The following is a 19,124-nucleotide window of genomic DNA, read 5'->3' as shown; positions in this document are numbered from 1 at the left end:
GTGAGGAGAGTTCCAGTGGAGGGAGGCGAGTCCACACTACAGCAGGGACCTGGGGATCCTGTGCGTAAAGAGCGATCGTGTCGGGAGCGTCTTTTGTGAACCATGGCGCGTCTTTAGCGGCGGGACTTTCACTTTGGAAAGCCGGAGACGCGGTCCCAAAACGCGCTCCTCCGACTCCGTTGACTCTGGGCTCTGTAAAGCTGCCTCGCCGACGGATTCCAACTGCTTCAGCGGAAAAAGAAAAAGAAAAAAGGAAAGAAGTTTCTGTGCATGATGCAAGGGGTTTCGACCACCGGTACGTGCGCAAAACTCCACCTTTTCCCATTTTCTTGTCTACACAGAAAACACAAAAAAATAGTTGTTTCTCAGGGGCCACAGCTGCTCTTTCTTTCTGTCTGTCTCTCTTCTTCTCTCGCTTTGGATTCCTATGTTTTTTTTTGGTTGTTGCCAGTTGTCAACAGGGCAGCTGCAGCAGGCTGGGGGCCCCCGCGGTTCCAAAACAAGTCGCGGGTCAAACCGAGGCAAAAGCTGTTCGTCCCGAGCTGACAATGCAAGAATAGGAGCAGAGCCGTGCCGGCCCCGCTCCACGGCCCCGCTACAGACGCCTCCGTGTTGTATATTATGATGGCGATGATAGACCCATTCATTCTCTATCCTCCCATATTATCCAGTGATCGCGGCTGTGGCAGTGACAGTGGGGGTCTTGTGGTGGGGAGGGGGAATTGGGAGTTAAGATATTTAGTTTTGTCACGACGCTGATGTTTTTCTTGGTTTTAAATCCTGTTTGCTGCTGCTACGATAATAACTCTATAATAATGATGATACTAATGATGATAATACTGTCAAACTACAACTGTCTGTTACCAATCAATAGTACCAACACTGTTATTCCACCACCACCACTACTACTACTACTACTACTGTACTACTATTGGTAATGACTATAATCACTAGTATTACGACTACTACTATTTATATAGGCTCCTACTACTGATACCATATAGGAATGGTCCATTCCTATAAACAGTATGAATCTACTTATTTTACTATTACTAATACTCTAGGGGTGAAACAAGCTAATACATTAATCACAATGTATCGATTATTGAGATAATTGTCAACTCATTTATTAATCTATACACAGACTCCAAAGTATTCAAGAGGTTTTATGGCTCGGGCAAAGCAAGAATTACTTCAAAAAGACATGAAAAACCTGTACATTTAGTGGTTTGATCAAAATAATCGTTACTTGCAGCCGTACTATAGTATTTTGACTACTATTTGTACTATTACTACAACTAAAATCATATTATGACTTCTATTACTTGAACTACTTGTACTACTACTACTACTACTACTACTACTACTACTACTACTACTACTACTACTACTTCTACTACTACTCAATAATGATACACAGAAACCTCTATTTAGCCATGTTTAGGACTGGCACAAAGCTTTCATGTGACTGGATAATGGGCCTGGTCTTTGGTTATACTTATTCCTACTTGATCTCACTGGAAAGTACCTGCAACACTTTCCTTTGTATTCGTTTATCAGTTCCATATACAAAGTATCCCTGCATGTGTTGGACTCATGTGCTGTCCACCTGTCAAAGTCTACAATGGCTGTCAGATTCCTCTCTACGTTGAGTCTATTGGGATTTTAAAAGAAATACTGAGTCATACCTTAATATTATGTAAGTTACATTATTATTATTATAGTGGTACTGTGTCCACTGTAGGAGAAAGTGGAGTCTTCTCTAGAGGTGACATAACTGGGACAGAACCTCACCCTGAAGTAATCGCACACTAAAAGCTACTTCATAGTTACATTACCTAAAAGTTGAAGTACTCAGAATGAACGTGGTCGTTACTCACAACAAATAATGACACATTTTTCTTCTACTACTACTACTACGACTCTTTCTTTCTTCTACTGTAGAGCTATTTGCCATTATCACTGTAGCCCCCGTGACCAGTTTTCGCAGCTGGATTATAACTTTGTTCTTCCCTCTCCCAAAATGAGAAAAGTAGCGAGTTACATTGTGGATGATACACGCCCTGACAGAACTGGGACATTTGGCACCACCCGACTAAAAACTACAATCACCACAATGAGTTGGTGTGAAAATCTGATTTTGGATGGTTGAAAACGGGGCTCTACTGTGAAAGTGCTAAAGCTAAACAAAGAAGCAAAGGGGGAGGGGTCGTGCAAAGAGATAGTGATAGAGACAAAGTACTCACTGCTGATACTACGATACTGCGCTGCAGAGGTGAGCTCAGCCGAGAGGGGAGAGTTTGCTCTGGGACTTGGGGGAGGGATCAATTTTTCAGCCTTGTGTCCGTTCTCTCCCACACTCATTCCCAAGTGTGTTTTTTTTTTACTCCCACAATGTCTAGAATCAATCTCTGTCCGCTCTAAACCCCTGTCTTCCATGTCAGGAGGAACTGCATGTACTTGGTGAGTGCATTATTTATTAGTTCCAACAAACACAAAGAAATGAAGATGGTCGTTGAAGAACATCTGCGGTAAAAGTTATGCCAAATCTAAATGTTAATGAAAAGACCAGCATAGATTACACTGTAGTAGTAGTAGTAGCAGTAGTAGCAGTAGTAGTAGTAGTAGTAGTAGTCGTAGTCGTAGCACTAGCTCAGATGGTGCAGCAGCTGGTTTGGTCACTAATTCTAAGGTTGGTGGTTCAAACCCCACTCGTCTCACACCTGGTTCAGTTGTAGACCTAGTAGTATTCGCTCTAATCCTTTTTAACTTGACTTCAGCCTCAGTCATGTATTTGGAAGCTACTCATATTATTCACTTCTCACTAATTAACATCAAACAGTCAAAACATCAAATGCAGAGGACGTTTCTTCTCAAATATTCTCGTCACATCCAAAACAAAAAGGTTTCTCAGTCCTCTTTTTACAAGCAGATGATGCATTTCTCTGATTGGTTGATCTGCCTGTCAGTCACATCCATTGGAAATCGTCGAGACAGGACACGGTTCCAGACTTAAAGTATTTGTTAAAGAAAGCGCTTGGGGTTTTTAAACAACTTTATTTAAGTTTCACAGGTTACATACAGTGACAGTGTACACAAAATCCATATACAGTACATGTCTATATATAAAAAAACATACAATTATATATTCAGTACGTCTCAGGGAAATGAAGTGTAGAGTTTCTTTCTTCTGGGCTCCACTGGGACGTGTTCTCTGGCGGTTGTTTGTGTGTTTACAATGGGAGCCGCCTTGTTCTGCTCTTGCGTCGAGTCAGTGGAGGATCCAGTGTAAATAACTAATTGGAACGAGGGTTTTTGAGTGGAAGTCGCACTTGGGCTGTTGCGTGGGTGAGAGCTGCACCTCCTGTTTGCAGATACAGGCGCTTCTTGCTTCTTTGTGTGTGAAAGAAAGTCGACTGGAGCCAAAGTCGTGAACGTGCAGATTTACTGTTTAGATTGTGTATGATTAACAAATACTATTGGGTCTGTCTGCGGCGGGCCGAGCCAAGTGAAACATCTGCCCTCTCGGTTACATAAACACCACAGAGAGAATATGAACGTCTCCATCTCGCAGACTTTCTCATTGTGACCAGTTTTGCAACAGTTCACAGTTTTTTTTCTTGTTTTGTTTTTTTTAAGTTGTGTGGTGGGAATAGTATCTGTAACAATCATTCACTTTTGTGTCTTGTATTCGTCATTTATGGAGCAGGCTTATGATGACAAGCCTGTTCAAATATCCTGTGCAGAGGCAGTTGATTTATACTTTATTTGATACAATCTTCAAACATATTGCAGACGCAGTGAATGGTAAAACACCAAAAAGGTTAGTTCTGGTTTAAAATTGTGTCTTGTTTGATTTGCCATTAAAACAATGTAAGTATTTCTTTTGTTTATTCAGAATATTGATGATACAGATGGTCATTTATTATGGCCCCTTAAAATGGCCCCTGCTCTTTAGCACTTCTGAACTGCCCTGAACATAACTCAGTTTAATATCACTTTGACACTGGCAGGTCAAGAAAACATTGCAGCGCCTCAATGGGACTATTGTGAAAATGGTCAATTGTTTTGAACCAACAGGAAGTAGAGTTCCTTTTCCTCACGAGAAGGAAATGTAGAGACTATATTTGTTGCAGTGTTTTTTTGCCCCAGTTTTCAATGCTGTGAAACTCAGGAATAGTGTTTGTCATAACTTGTTATAAAAACTCATTTTAACAGGGCTGCAAAGCGGGTTTCCAAAAAAGCACCACGCTGCCAAGATTTTGACAACGATGGTGAAAACATTCTCAAGATTCATTCTCAATTAAAATGATCAGAATTAAACAGTATTTTCTATTCATGGTTGTCTCGATGAACCATAAAAAACATCCATTTGCAGGTTTATGCCAGATGCCCTTCCAAGTTATAATCTTGCATGGACACAAACGGAGGTGAAGTTCAAACTGGTGACCCTCTGGCGGGTGGGCAAGGAGAAGCTAAATTGTTTAAGTATAGAATATTGTATTAAAGTTGACTGTAAACCATTATGTTTATTCTATTGTGGCCAAACCTCCTTGTAAAGGCCTGATCTCATCTCGGAGTGGGACGCTGAGCAGGGCTGGGCCTTGTTTGTACCTGGAGAGAAGACCACTGGGAACACCAGGTGGCAAAGTGGGCCATGCCACATCACCCAGGGCAGCTGTGGCTACGATAGTTTCTTACCACCACCAAGTATGGAATGAATGATTAATGAAAAGCAGTAAAGCCACTTTAAACATCTGGAAAATATATAAGACCAATGCCTTATTATTATTATTATTATTATTATTATAAAATATAGCACATATTGTCCTCTCTCTTCAGTATCTAATTGTCATCATGTCCAAAAGTGAACATCCTGTTTGATAAATCACATAATTATCCCTCTCCATTTTCTCCACTAAATCCAAGCACATGATTTCCTGACCTTCAAACTCACTATTGACACAGATGGTAGTTGCGATGGTCAGCGCTCACTCACAGTTACAGGACTCATGACCACGGCTTTAGTCACCATTCGCCCTGATTTCCTCTGCTCTCTTCCATGGTCTATAGGTGATATGCGTTATGTTATTGAGTGAGACAGCATGACTCTGCCCTTCTCCTCCTCCGGGCCGTCTCTCCCTCTGCCGAGCGTCACATTGATTCTCCTAACACTGGTCATGTGCGTCTGCTGCACAGGCCTCAGAAAGAACTGCATTCAGAGAAAATGTGTGCCGTTTTGTTTTGAGGAAAAGTGGTTAAAGTGTTTGAGAGCGGGGTGGGAAGGAGGAGGATGCAGGTAGAAGTAAAAGTATGATGACACTGGGATGTTATTGAAGACAAATCCTCAATGAAACCAAAGTTAAACCCTAAAAAACTCTATTTCTACAATGAATACTACTGCTGTACTACTACCAGAGTTGGGAAGTAACGAAATACATGTCGCAAAAAAACATATTCTAATTATAACAAACAACTTTTTAACACTACAATATCATGCAACACTCTCTGCTCGACTTCTCTCTTGAATCTCTTGGATTCATCTTATTCTGTTTCATCAGTCTCACTCAGGACTTTCCCAGCCGCTTCACAGTACTTTAACAAAGTACAGCTTTGATACTCCACGACCACGAGGAGCAAAGATATGGAACGACCTCTCTTTTGACCTTATTCCGCACAGCCCACTATTCCCTCTTTTCCACGTTGTAATGGTACTGTCGTTGTAATGGCACTTCTGTTGTAATGGCACTTCTGTTGTAATGGCACTTCTGTTGTAATGGCACTTCTGTTGTAATGGCACTTCTGTTGTAATGGCACTTCCGGTCCAGCTAGAATTCCGTTAAATTCCTTAAATGGCGAAATGAAGGAAAGGTCTTGCTGCTAAAATATGCTATAAAGTAGATTGACTTGTGTGAAATATCCAATGTTCATGTGACCACCTCCAACAAACCCCTTTAAAACACACCCACCTCCACTAAACCCCTTTAAGACACACCCACCTCCAACAAACCCCTTTAAGACACACCCACCTCCACTAAACCCCTTTAAGACACACCCACCTCCAACAAACCCCTTTAAGACACACCCACCTCCACTAAACCCCTTTAAGACACACCCACCTCCAACAAACCCCTTTAAGACACACCCACCTCCACTAAACCCCTTTAAGACACACCCACCTCCACCAAACCCCTTTAAGACACACCCACCTCCACCAAAACCTCTTTAAGACACACCCACCTCCACCAGAACCTCTTTAAGACACACCCACCTCCACTAAACCCCTTTAAGACACACCCACCTCCAACAAACCCCTTTAAGACACACCCACCTCCACTAGAACCGCTTTAAGACACACCCACCTCCACCAGAACCTCTTTAAGACACACCCACCTCCACTAGAACCTCTTTAAGACACAACCACCTCCACTAGAACCTCTTTAAGACACACCCACCTCCACCAGAACCTCTTTAAGACACACCCACCTCCACCAGAACCTCTTTAAGACACACCCACCTCCACTAAACCCCTTTAAGACACACCCACCTCCAACAAACCCCTTTAAGACACACCCACCTCCACTAGAACCGCTTTAAGACACACCCACCTCCACCAGAACCTCTTTAAGACACACCCACCTCCACTAAACCCCTTTAAGACACAACCACCTCCACTAAACCCCTTTAAGACACACCCACCTCCACTAAACCCCTTTTTAGACACATCCACCTCCAACAAACCCCTTTAAGACACATCCACCTCCACTAGAACCGCTTTAAGACACACCCACCTCCACCAGAACCTCTTTAAGACACACCCACCTCCACCAGAACCTCTTTAAGACACACCCACCTCCACTAAACCCCTTTAAGACACACCCACCTCCAACAAACCCCTTTAAGACACACCCACCTCCACTAAACCCCTTTAAGACACAACCACCTCCACTAAACCCCTTTAAGACACACCCACCTCCACTAAACCCCTTTAAGACACACCCACCTCCACTAGAACCGCTTTAAGACACACACACCTCCACCAGAACCTCTTTAAGACACACCCACCTCCACCAGAACCTCTTTAAGACACACCCACCTCCACTAGAACCGCTTTAAGACACACCCACCTCCACCAGAACCTCTTTAAGACACACCCACCTCCACTAAACCCCTTTAAGACACAACCACCTCCACTAAACCCCTTTAAGACACACCCACCTCCACTAGAACCGCTTTAAGACACACACACCTCCACCAGAACCTCTTTAAGACACACCCACCTCCACCAGAACCTCTTTAAGACACACCCACCTCCACTAGAACCGCTTTAAGACACACCCACCTCCACCAGAACCTCTTTAAGACACACCCACCTCCACCAGAACCTCTTTAAGACACACCCACCTCCAACAAACCCCTTTAAGACACACCCACCTCCACTAAACCCCTTTAAGACACAACCACCTCCACTAAACCCCTTTAAGACACACCCACCTCCAACAAACCCCTTTAAGACACACCCACCTCCACTAAACCCCTTTAAGACACACCCACCTCCACTAAACCCCTTTAAGATACACCCACCTCCACCAAAACCTCTTTAAGACACACCCACCTCTACCAGAACCTCTTTAAGACACACCCACCTCCACCAAAACCCCTTTAAGATACACCCACCTCCACCAAAACCTCTTTAAGACACACCCACCTCTACCAGAACCTCTTTAAGACACACCCACCTCCACCAAAACCACTTTAAGACATGCCAACCTCCACTAGAACCTCTTTAAGACGCAGCCACCTCCACCAAAACCACTTTAAGACATGCCAACCTCCACTGGAACCTCTTTAAGACACACCCACCTACACTAGAACCTCTTTAAGACACACCCACCTCCACTAGAACCTCTTTAAGACACACCCACCTCCACCAGAACCTGTTTAAGACACACCCACCTCCACTAAACCCCTTTAAGACACACCCACCTCCACTAGAACCTCTTTAAGACACACCCACCTCCACCAGAACCTGTTTAAGACACACCCACCTCCAACAAACCCCTTTAAGACACACCCACCTCCACTAAACCCCTTTAAGACACAACCACCTCCACTAAACCCCTTTAAGACACACCCACCTCCACTAAACCCCTTTAAGACACACCCACCTCCAACAAACCCCTTTAAGACACACCCACCTCCACTAAACCCCTTTAAGACACACCCACCTCCACTAAACCCCTTTAAGATACACCCACCTCCACCAAAACCCCTTTAAGACACAACCACCTCCACTAAACCCCTTTAAGACACACCCACCTCCACTAAACCCCTTTAAGACACACCCACCTCCAACAAACCCCTTTAAGACACACCCACCTCCACTAAACCCCTTTAAGACACACCCACCTCCACTAAACCCCTTTAAGATACACCCACCTCCACCAAAACCTCTTTAAGACACACCCACCTCCACTAGAACCGCTTTAAGACACACCCACCTCCACCAGAACCTCTTTAAGACACACCCACCTCCACCAGAACCTCTTTAAGACACACCCACCTCCAACAAACCTCTTTAAGACACACCCACCTCCACTAAACCCCTTTAAGACACAACCACCTCCACTAAACCCCTTTAAGACACACCCACCTCCAACAAACCCCTTTAAGACACACCCACCTCCACTAAACCCCTTTAAGACACACCCACCTCCACTAAACCCCTTTAAGATACACCCACCTCCACCAAAACCTCTTTAAGACACACCCACCTCCACCAAAACCACTTTAAGACATGCCAACCTCCACTGGAACCTCTTTAAGACACACCCACCTACACTAGAACCTCTTTAAGACACACCCACCTCCACTAGAACCTCTTTAAGACACACCCACCTCCACCAGAACCTGTTTAAGACACACCCACCTCCACTAAACCCCTTTAAGACACACCCACCTCCACTAGAACCTCTTTAAGACACACCCACCTCCACCAGAACCTGTTTAAGACACACCCACCTCCATCAGAACCTCTTTAAGACACACCCACCTCCACCAGAACCCATTTAAGAAGACACACCAGTGTTTGGTGAGACACAATCGTACAGGAGGGAAAAATAAAAAAAAGAGAAAAAAGTATGACGAGAGGAATTAAATTAGTGAACAGGCAAACATCATATAATCAGAATCAGAAAGGTTTATTGCCATTGAACAGGATTCAAAACTAGGACCTTGCTTTTGGCATTAAGGTGCAACTTACAACAATGACTAATAATAACAGCAAAATATATATATTAAAAAAGGGCATGGATACACATTTAGAATTTACAAATAAAATATTATATATTGCTTACAACTGCGCACATGAGAGTATTTTTCATGTCAAAGCAGCACATTCTCACTTATGTGCTGCTCATGTTTGATCATTTATAAATGATCAATGCTCAAATGATCCTAATGCGTCTAGCAATTTGAGTTTAAACGTAACGTAATGAATAAAGAAAGATGCCAATATTGAAAAAGACCGCCATAAATGCATATTGTTTATAGGAAATTAATGTTGATATTCATGAAACCCAAATGACCACAGAGTCACAAAGTCACATTTGGCCCTTTGAGTCCAGCCTAGAACGTGACAGAGTCAAATGAAACTCGGCCCTGGTGATTAAGTCCAGCTGAACATCACACCTCACTTTGGGTTTGCTTCATCGTCATTGGACTGGCTCTACTGGATCACGTATTAGTGGAGTGAATGTGTTTGAAGTGTAATTATGTGTTGATTCAGACGTGCAGAGGAGCCGTCTGTGGACGTACGGACACTCCAGCTCGACTGGTTCTGACTCACTCACATGTCTCTCCAAGGCGTGTTCAGATTTACAATAAGGCATGACTAAAAGTGTCACCAAAACATGTTTTAACTGCACACACTAAATGTTGTTGTCAACCTAAGTTTGTGGTTCTAGGTTCAAATATGACAATAATGTATTTTTGCCACTTCTGTTGTGACAATACTACAACCGCTACAAGCTCACTATTACTATTATAGCTATTACTATAGCCGAATGGTATATTTATTTGTTTATTTAGTAATATTTATTTATACATTATAACCAAAAACATCTGTATTATGTGCACTTTGCTTTACCATTGTGTGTAACTGTAGTTAGGCCTTGGTGTGGTTGTCTGATACTCAAGAGTAGATACTTAAATTAAAAAAAAAAAATAATAATAACATACATAGGACAGATTTGGACCTTTTCCTTATAGGCTGGCTTTATTATGACCACATAGTAATTACTGAAGAAATTAAAATATTTTGTTTATTAATATGATATAATAATGACGTTATATCATATTAATAATGAGAGTTTTATTATGGTTGTATCAAAAATCAGTGTCAAGCCTTTTCCTTACTATCAAAATACAGTTTTAGACTTATAATAATATTGTGACAAAATGAATGTCAGATCTTCTGTTTTAGTCAAGCTTGGGACTCGCACAAAGAGTAAACTTCTGGCTGCCTTAACATAGATGCTTTACTTTTCTTTAACAAACTCTGCTAAAAGTTCTTTGTTTAAAGCTGTCATCTGGCTGTGACCCCTTTAATGGCCTTTCCATGTCCTGCTCTCTCTGTGTAACTGACAGATTGGGGTGAACTCACAGTGTTTTTTAGACCTCTACTTTGACTTGAACCCAGGAGAATATTTTAAACCCAAACGGCCCTTTGAGACTCGTCTGACTGTTACAGAATGAGACTCAAAGCCTCTGTGAAAATAAAAGCATTATCAACAAGAACACAAAAAGTGCAGTATTGTTTAGGTGCTTCCTCTGAGAGAGAGTTTAGGCATTTAGGCAGTTCATGATATTAAATGTTTGTGTTATGATTATTGTGTGAAGACATATATCATTGACACCATTATTTAACAGTTAAAACCTTACATTTAATGTCTAATAGACGACAGTTTGTCTAGTTTAAAACCAGCTTTTTGAACTCAAACTGCTTAAGTAATATTAATGCAACAAACAGTGAGAGAAAAAGCACTTCACGTTTTTGTTTTGTTTTTATTGTTATAACGTGACCTGAATAATCACCAAATTATCTTGAAACCCCTCGTTGTGTTCTGACCATATTTGCTTCAAGTCAAATAATAGCTTTTTGCGTTAGTAGACTTTATTGTCACCTGCATATTATAAACCAGTGAGAGTAAATCTGCATTATCTGCTTCTATACCAGGTCATAATTTGCTCTAGTTTTTATTGTCCAATATTTCCTGCAAACACACAGGTGACATCCTTATCTCTGCCGGTATTTGCATTCTCACAGTCCCAAGCTCATTGAACTGGAGCAGGAACAAACCCTAAAACCAAACACTTGAAATCAGAATAAAGAGATCAGACAGTCAATATCCCAGCGTGTCCGGAGCATGTGGAGCGGCCATTACAGCCGCTCAGATACGCTCCGAACTGTGAGGATGTTTCTCCTTCACGTCATGTTTATGTTGGAGGTCTCTTGGCTTATAGTCAGTGGATCAGGCCCGACGCTCTTTTAGCAGCACACACAGAAGGAGGAAGTGACCTACTTTCACTAAATGGGACCAACTGTGGAGGTCTTGGAGAAACTCCGTGTCACCCGAAAAGGACATGACTGACTGCACCAGATGATCATCACGAGATCTGTTCAAAAGCATTGTTTGTTGTTTGTCATTTCCACTCGGGGCCGCACAGCAAATAATTTTTTTTCAAGTACACATAGGTTTTTACACCATTATCAAGGCTAGTTCTTTATATACTAATACTACACGACCCATGGCTGTGAGCATAACACACTTCAGTCTACTTTATATTTAGATTTTAAGAATGTTAACACAGCAGCAGAAAGGAGGAGATATAGAGTGTGATAACTGAGGATTTGGTAGTGAATCCTTATCTTTATTACTACTTCTTTGTATTCTAGTTGTTTTTGCATGAACAGCTGAGCGGTTTTGGTCTTGTGAGTGCAGTTTGGGTAGAATACAACTTGAGACTGGAAAGTTTTGAGATCTTTTGCCAGTTTCACATCTACTAATACTGTAGATGTACAAGGGCTGTCTTTAGATTTTGGCTCATCTTGGCACCAACTAACTATTATTAATACTAACCATAGCTATTCAAGCTTATTTCTGTTGTACATTGACAGTTCTGGATTGCATTTTGCCCAAATAAAGGTAGAAATATGGTGACTGAAGATAATGAATATGTACAAATGAAGTGTATTATTGAATGCTGCCGTCTTTGTTATAATGGTGTGTGTTTTAGAGTCATAAATGAGATATTTTAATAGTTGACTTGTCAGGATTATTTCAATTGATCGTTGCAGCGCTAATCTTGAGGTGGTCTTGGCTTGACCCTAGTTTAGTCCCAGTGTAGAGTTTGATCCTGTTCTTTTTCAGTTTTCGTCCATATTTATTTATTTATGATCTTTAAGATGAGCAAAAGGGAAAATCCACAGACAGTTTAGTTTATATAAAATGATGAAACTTGATTGTAAACTACACCTATCTCAACAGAGGTTCTCAAATAGTGGGTCAGAGTGCAACTTGACTAAAGAGTGACACGTTTCATTTTTTTTGGCGTGATTTGTATAGTTTCTTTGAAGTCAAATTGTTGCTCTTATCAGATCAGCTGTGGGCTAAACCAGAGCTACACGCCGCGCTAAACTAGTCCAGGAACCATTTCAACCGCTCATACACAGATGAGAACCGTCCTCCCTAAATTACACTGCATGCAAAATGAATTAGTCGTTGCAACAAAAAAAAACATTTCTTGGCCTAGAAATGATGAGCTCACCAATAAAAGCGGAAACACTAATCTGGAATCAGGCCTTTGTTCCAGCAGCAGGATCTGATATGAGTTCAAAGACGTGGTGCAGTACAGTGGCCCATCACACCCAAAAAGGTCTTTGTCTGTCCCCACTGTCTGTGTTGTCTCGGGTCTTCTGCTGCTGCTGTCTGTCTGTCTGTCTGAGCCGACCTTCCAGATGAGGGGGATTTTCCTGGGAAAGTCATATGGAAAACACACACACACACACGCACACACACACACACGCACGCACACACACACACACACACACACACACGCGCACACACACACACACGCACACACACACACACACACACACATACACACACACACACACACACACACACAGCCTTAATAGTAAAAGCATGTTCCGCTCAGATGGCGTGTGCTTTATTACTCCGACTCTTTTTCTCGCACACTAAAGCTATTGTGTTTCCTCGCTCTGATCAGCTGCGGTCCCGAGACTTCCTGTCCGCCGTGGGGTGAGGCAGGGGCAGAGGGGAGGAAGAGGAGGACAGAGGAAGAGGGAGAGGAAGGGTCTGGGGTATAAATATACTGCAGGAGGTGGAATGTGTGCAGATGTAGGCCAAAGTTTTGGGGTCAGGTTTCATACAGTCTCAGAGCCAAAATCGCTCAGCTTTCCAGGGACTCCACGAGTCACTTTTCCAAGTGGCTGAAGTCAAGAGAAATGGCGGAAAAATCAATGATATTGTGATGATTAAGTCGCTATATACGTTTAACAACATATATTTTTGAAGATACACAAATATGCATGCATGATTCCTATACTGACTGGCACTTTTCACGTTTTTCGGGGGGTTATTGTGCACTGTTTCTCTAGACTTTACCCCACTGGGAACTCCAGTCACATTGTGTAGCTAAGGACGACTCAATATCAAGTTTAAATGTTGCGATTATTGTGAGAAGAAAAATCATGATTTTTCACCATTTGACCAAACGACATTGAAATTCTTTCATGTGTACTCCTGTTGATCACCATTCCTCACGGGCTTTATGAAATACAACTTTCCAAATGAAAAATGAATTATACTGTCACATATTCAGCCTGATACAAAAGTACTTTAAATGTAGTTTGACTTTATCAGAGTTAGATTAAACTGAAATTACTCATTATTACTGCCTATGATTCTCACAATCATCAGCTTTTAGTTCTTAGAAAATATATGACATTTTTTGCGAGAGAAAAAACAACACTATTTTACAATTATTCATGATTATTGAGACTGAGTTCACAAGAGTGAAACTCAATTTTCTTTCATTCTCGTTGTCTAACATGGAAATTGAACTTTTTATGGCAAAAACAGTCAGATACAATATTTACTTTACATTTAGGTATATGTTTTGGACTATAGATTGAACTAAAAACACTTTGCTTCTAACATTTTCACAATTATTATTATTTGGTTGTTACGATTATTTTGTGACCTGAATAATCATGATTATGACATTTTAAGAAACCCTAGCTCTTTACGTCTCCTTTCCTCTCTGCACTATATGGTTAAGGATCGCTCTACCTGGTGAAACTGCATATTATCAACAGAAGTATGGCAATAATACCACATCAATAGTGGGCATGGGATGATATGGAACATTTGTTTGACCAAAATAAATGCGATTAACAAACATACTTTATAATTGCTGACGGTTTAAAATGTGACTCATTATTTCTGGTTATGACAGAAAGTACCTGGCTGTCATTAGTGGCTGTGATAAAAGTGAAATCAGCCGCTCCGTCGCTCCTTTGACAACATTAGCCGTGTGTAAGCGTTTCAGGAGCATTCCTTGTGTTTTATGAGCTCTTGGGTGTTCGCTCTGATTCCACTGTCGTGAGCAGATCCTGCATAAGAACGTCTAAGCTCTGTGCTGCTGCTGCCGCTGCTGCTCAGATGGAAACAAAGTGCCTCTTCTAAGGGATAACATCAGCATGACAAGCTGCAAGATACATGTGTACTTATGTGACAAAGTACTGACGTCAAAACTCATTCTTTGAAAACACATGGAAGTAGAAGCACCTCGAGCTCAGCCAACTTGTTACTGAATTAAAGGTGCACTTTTAAGTCACTTTTCTGATTGTTTTCCCTGGCATGTCCCACAGTATTGCATTAAACTTGCATTTATTCAATTCCAAATGTTTTTATTGCTCAAAAAACCCTTAAAAAATGGCATTCTTGCAGTGAGTATTCTTTATGAAGCGTGCGTATGAGCGAGTTGTCTGTGAAAACGTGCGGTCCGATCGACAAAATACAAACTGTACGCGTCAGGGTTTTCAGAGACGAGGTGTGAGGAGAGCAGTGCTTAAAGAGGAGGAATGAGTTTGTGTAGGAACTTTTTGTTTGTAGTTTGTGCGCACGAGTAAGAATTCCAAGTGAAGTTTTATAAATGTGACCCTTGACCTGTAGCTTGGTCTGGTGGAGATTGATACCTTTAGTGTCATAACCTTCTGATAAAGACTTCTGACCGCTGTGCCCAGGAACGCTGACCATCTGCATTAGGAGTGTTTAGCTGGAGAAACAGTCGGGCTGCAGGAGTAATCGCAATCAAATCGAAAATTGCAATGGAGGCAATTAGATAAACGCAAAAGCAAATATTTGTGTTGAATATTGTGTTGAATTTTGAACAGAATCCTATTATTAAAACATAAATGGCAAATCTAATCACAATTTTACCTAAGGAGCAGACTTTTGTGAATGTGTTCAGGTTCAGGTGCACTTCACGGTTTCCATTAGTGATGGGCGGATCAATACCAAATATCGATATATCGACACTGACAATGGCATCAATAAGTGTTTATACGTGCGCAAAAAATGTCAATACTGTTGCAAAATGCGGTTTTTGTAATACATATTTAAAATGTTTTTATACTTTAGTTTTTTTGCTCATATATTTCCTCTTTTTAAGTTTAGTTCAAGCAGAGGTTGAAAGAAAAAAATCATAGCCAAGGTCAAATTGTTCACATCGAGTAGTTTCAATGCTTTTTAGAACAGAACTCATTGGTATTGGATCGAAATTTATCATACTATTAATCAATATCAAATTCAGAATCAAAAGCAGTGGTATTGCCCATCACTAGAGTTCCCGTTTGATTAGTGAGCTCAAATTCAGAACATAGAAACTGCTCATGAATCAAACCCAGGACACGGATGTCAGAGCCAGAGCCTCTCTCTGAAACTATGAGCTTTAGGCGGGGGCACCACACCCTGGAGTGGTCTGTTAGTCTCTATCAGACAACCTGGTTCTCACGATCACAGCAAAAATAAAACAGCCCTCTCCATTTATAATGTACAAAACTCGAGGTGAAGGATCGTGTTGCATTCATCCTCTGACGACTCTCCATTCTCCAATATCCGCAAGAAACAAGTCATTTGATATCTGCAGTCAATAAACCCGTACACTGGAATTGTTAGAAATAAGTTATTTTTATAATAATTTGTTTTGCCAAGTCTTTATAAATAATAACCATTCCACTACTGAACTGGTTTAATAATGTAGTCTTGTGGATTAATCATAAAAACTCATCTGTACGTAACAGTAAAACTACGTTCACTTTAAAAATACACTTTTGACAGTGAGCACTATAAATAAAACTCAGGCGTGAATTGTTTTCTCATTGAACATAATGAATAGTATTAGATTTGCTATTTGTGTTTTGAAAGTAGGATTCTGTTCACATTTTAACATTTAAATGAGAAAACGAAACAGAGGTTTTAGCAGGTATTATAACACAATAAGAACAGGATATAAAGTTATTTGGAGAGAATTATGTTACTTAAATAACTGCAGTTTTTTGCGATTTGCTAATTGCGACTATTCAATTGCGATATGTCGTTTAGCCCTAGGAATACTTTGTACCTTTCTGCTCTTAAGATCTATGTTCAGCCTCTCTTAATGACCACCATTCACAGCCTCTCACCTGACACAGCTGTAAACCACCCTATAAATGTCTGTGGGCCTCTGCTGATTGGCCCACAAAAGCAGCCTGCGTGCGTTTCCCATGGGTGCACCCTCCGCCCATCACCCGTCCTAATCCTATCTCTGTATTGTCCGATTGTCCGATAGCTCATTTTCCGTCCTCTCCATCTTCAGGAGGAGATTGAGTCAGTCGGCGTGAGAGGAGAGGATGCAGGACGAGCAGAGGAAACACGAGTTATCATTAACACGTTTAAAGCAGCCGCAGCAACACCTTTTGGTCTTACACATCGCACTCCTGCTTCAAGTTTTTCACACTTTTTAAACTTTAGACGCTTAGCACTTCTCGGTGGGCGACAGGCACTGCCCCGGGAGACCTGGAGTCTTTCCCTGGTCTTTACTTTTCAGCCTTTACTGTCCACCAAGTGTAAACTACAAGAATACATCATTTTACTTTGGTGGGAGTTATTTCATTTATCATGTTTGTGGACACTGATTGGTTTTATCGTGTAAAGCAGCGCTGATAACCTTCTTTTCTTTGTATTGTTTGCTTGAGAACAAGAAGGTCTAGTGAAATGAACAAGTTTGTGTTTTTAAGTAAGATTGGATAAGAGGCACACAAAGTATACACATTAATTCAAAATGTTGTACAGAACAAGAGGGAAGAGTTGAAATAAAAGTGAGTGAGTGAATTAAAACGTCATTGTAAGATCACTTTTATTTGTCCCACATTGAGGAAATATCTTATCCGACGTGCAGCTATCAAAATAAAACATGTCAATAACACATTTTCAAGTGTGATATATTGTTATATATATTCAAACTGCTTTATGGCTCTGACACAGTAACGGCAGCTACGGAATAAACCCTTTTTAAAATGACAATATTGTTTAAACACATAATCTGGAATGAATAAAAAGCAGTCATTTCTTAGTTATAACAGTTATTTGTTCAACTATCTACAGCTAAAACCTTATAGTACTGCAAGACAAAAATAAGATAAGATATTCCTTTATTTTTTTCAAATATCCTCACGAATGCAAATATTGTGCTCTAAAAATATTGTTATAGGTTTGATTTATTGAACTATAAGTAATTATTGTGTCAAAGTATAACAAAAACAAATCCAACATATTTGATTTGATGTTTTTGGATATTGGTTATTGATGCAGAGCCAATCCAAATATGTGCACAAGGCAGTGAATATTTAGTTTAGTTCTAGTTTGATTTGTTTGTCATTCGTAGAGTTCAATTGTAAAAACAGATTAAAAACATTTTTTTTTTTCTTTTTCATTCACTTCTACAGATGTTATCAATTCAACTTATGTTGTTGAGCGGCTTTTATTAAGGAGGAATGAAGTGATATTTTGCAATAAAATACATGAGAGTGAACTGCAGACCTGCCATAACCTTTTTGAATGACACGTATTTGTTTTTACAAATAAAGTCTTCATGTGCGAAAAGCTAAAAGTTTACAGTAAAATGCACAACAATCACCTGAACAAACAATGGACATAAGTTAATAAGCAACCAAGAAATGTGACAGAAATGTAAACTGTTTGTATATCAAAGTAGTCAAAGTGATACTTAGATATGTTTTATAGATCTTTGTTTTAGCAGGATTTAATGCACAGCTCATGATCCTCCACTAGATGGCGCTGAGTTCCTGTTTGTAGTAAAGTCAAGCGCACTGAACAGAACAGACAAAACACATCCACACACAGGCTCATAATCTTAATCCATACCATTCCAGACATTGATCAATACTAAAACCAGTATTTAAATTCATTTGAACAAGTATCAATACTGACAAAAATCACACACAAGACAAAATGTGATGTGTTCTTAATAGTTCTATCGTCTCGACTCTTGACTGTTTATTTTGTGTTGAAAACGACATTATGTTGTGTAAAAAAGTGTGTCTTGTCGAGCAAAATCAAGTTTGAAGTGATAGCAACATGACAACACTGTAGCTGTGACAATATCTATTTTCAGTTTTACTATTATTGTAAGAAAAAACCCACACAATTTAATGATTGTTCACGGTTTCTGAGAACGTGACCAAACAGCAGTCACATCTATTAATTCCTGCTGAATAACACGTTACTATTCCTCAAGTTTGTGACCAACTTTCTGAGTGAATTTACTCCGACAAATTAACCAGATAATAAAAAGTACCACTACTTTTAGGTCAGTTGTATTTTATGGATTCTAGATTAAATTAAAAATACTAAAATTTGCTTTTAAAATTGTCACAGTTATTATTATTTTGAGTTCTTATCCGAATAACCTTGACATCACGGGGATTATTAGTGAAGAATTGCATTTAAATGAGATAATGTTGCGTCTAAAACAAT

General features: G+C 40.4%; 1 protein-coding gene across 1 annotated transcript in view; it reads left to right on the top strand.

Moving 5' to 3' along the window:
• The first annotated feature begins 211 nt into the window (after positions 1-211).
• The window catches only part of fgd (faciogenital dysplasia), a 65,255-nt gene continuing 46,342 nt past the window's right edge, over positions 212-19,124 (top strand). The window contains exon 1 of the mRNA XM_072448941.1: positions 212-295. Within this exon, the coding sequence (XP_072305042.1) occupies positions 271-295 (25 nt within the window). The 5' untranslated portion in view covers positions 212-270. The remainder of the gene's footprint in view (positions 296-19,124) is intronic.

Source organism: Eucyclogobius newberryi, unplaced genomic scaffold, assembly GCF_026437365.1.
Source record: "Eucyclogobius newberryi isolate DKJ021-1_F unplaced genomic scaffold, fEucNew1.0.hap1 SCAF_17, whole genome shotgun sequence".
In the NCBI taxonomy this organism is placed as follows: Eukaryota; Metazoa; Chordata; class Actinopteri; order Gobiiformes; family Gobiidae; genus Eucyclogobius; species Eucyclogobius newberryi.
Note: the sequence above shows the minus strand (reverse complement) of the source record. Positions and strands in the feature narration are given on the sequence as shown.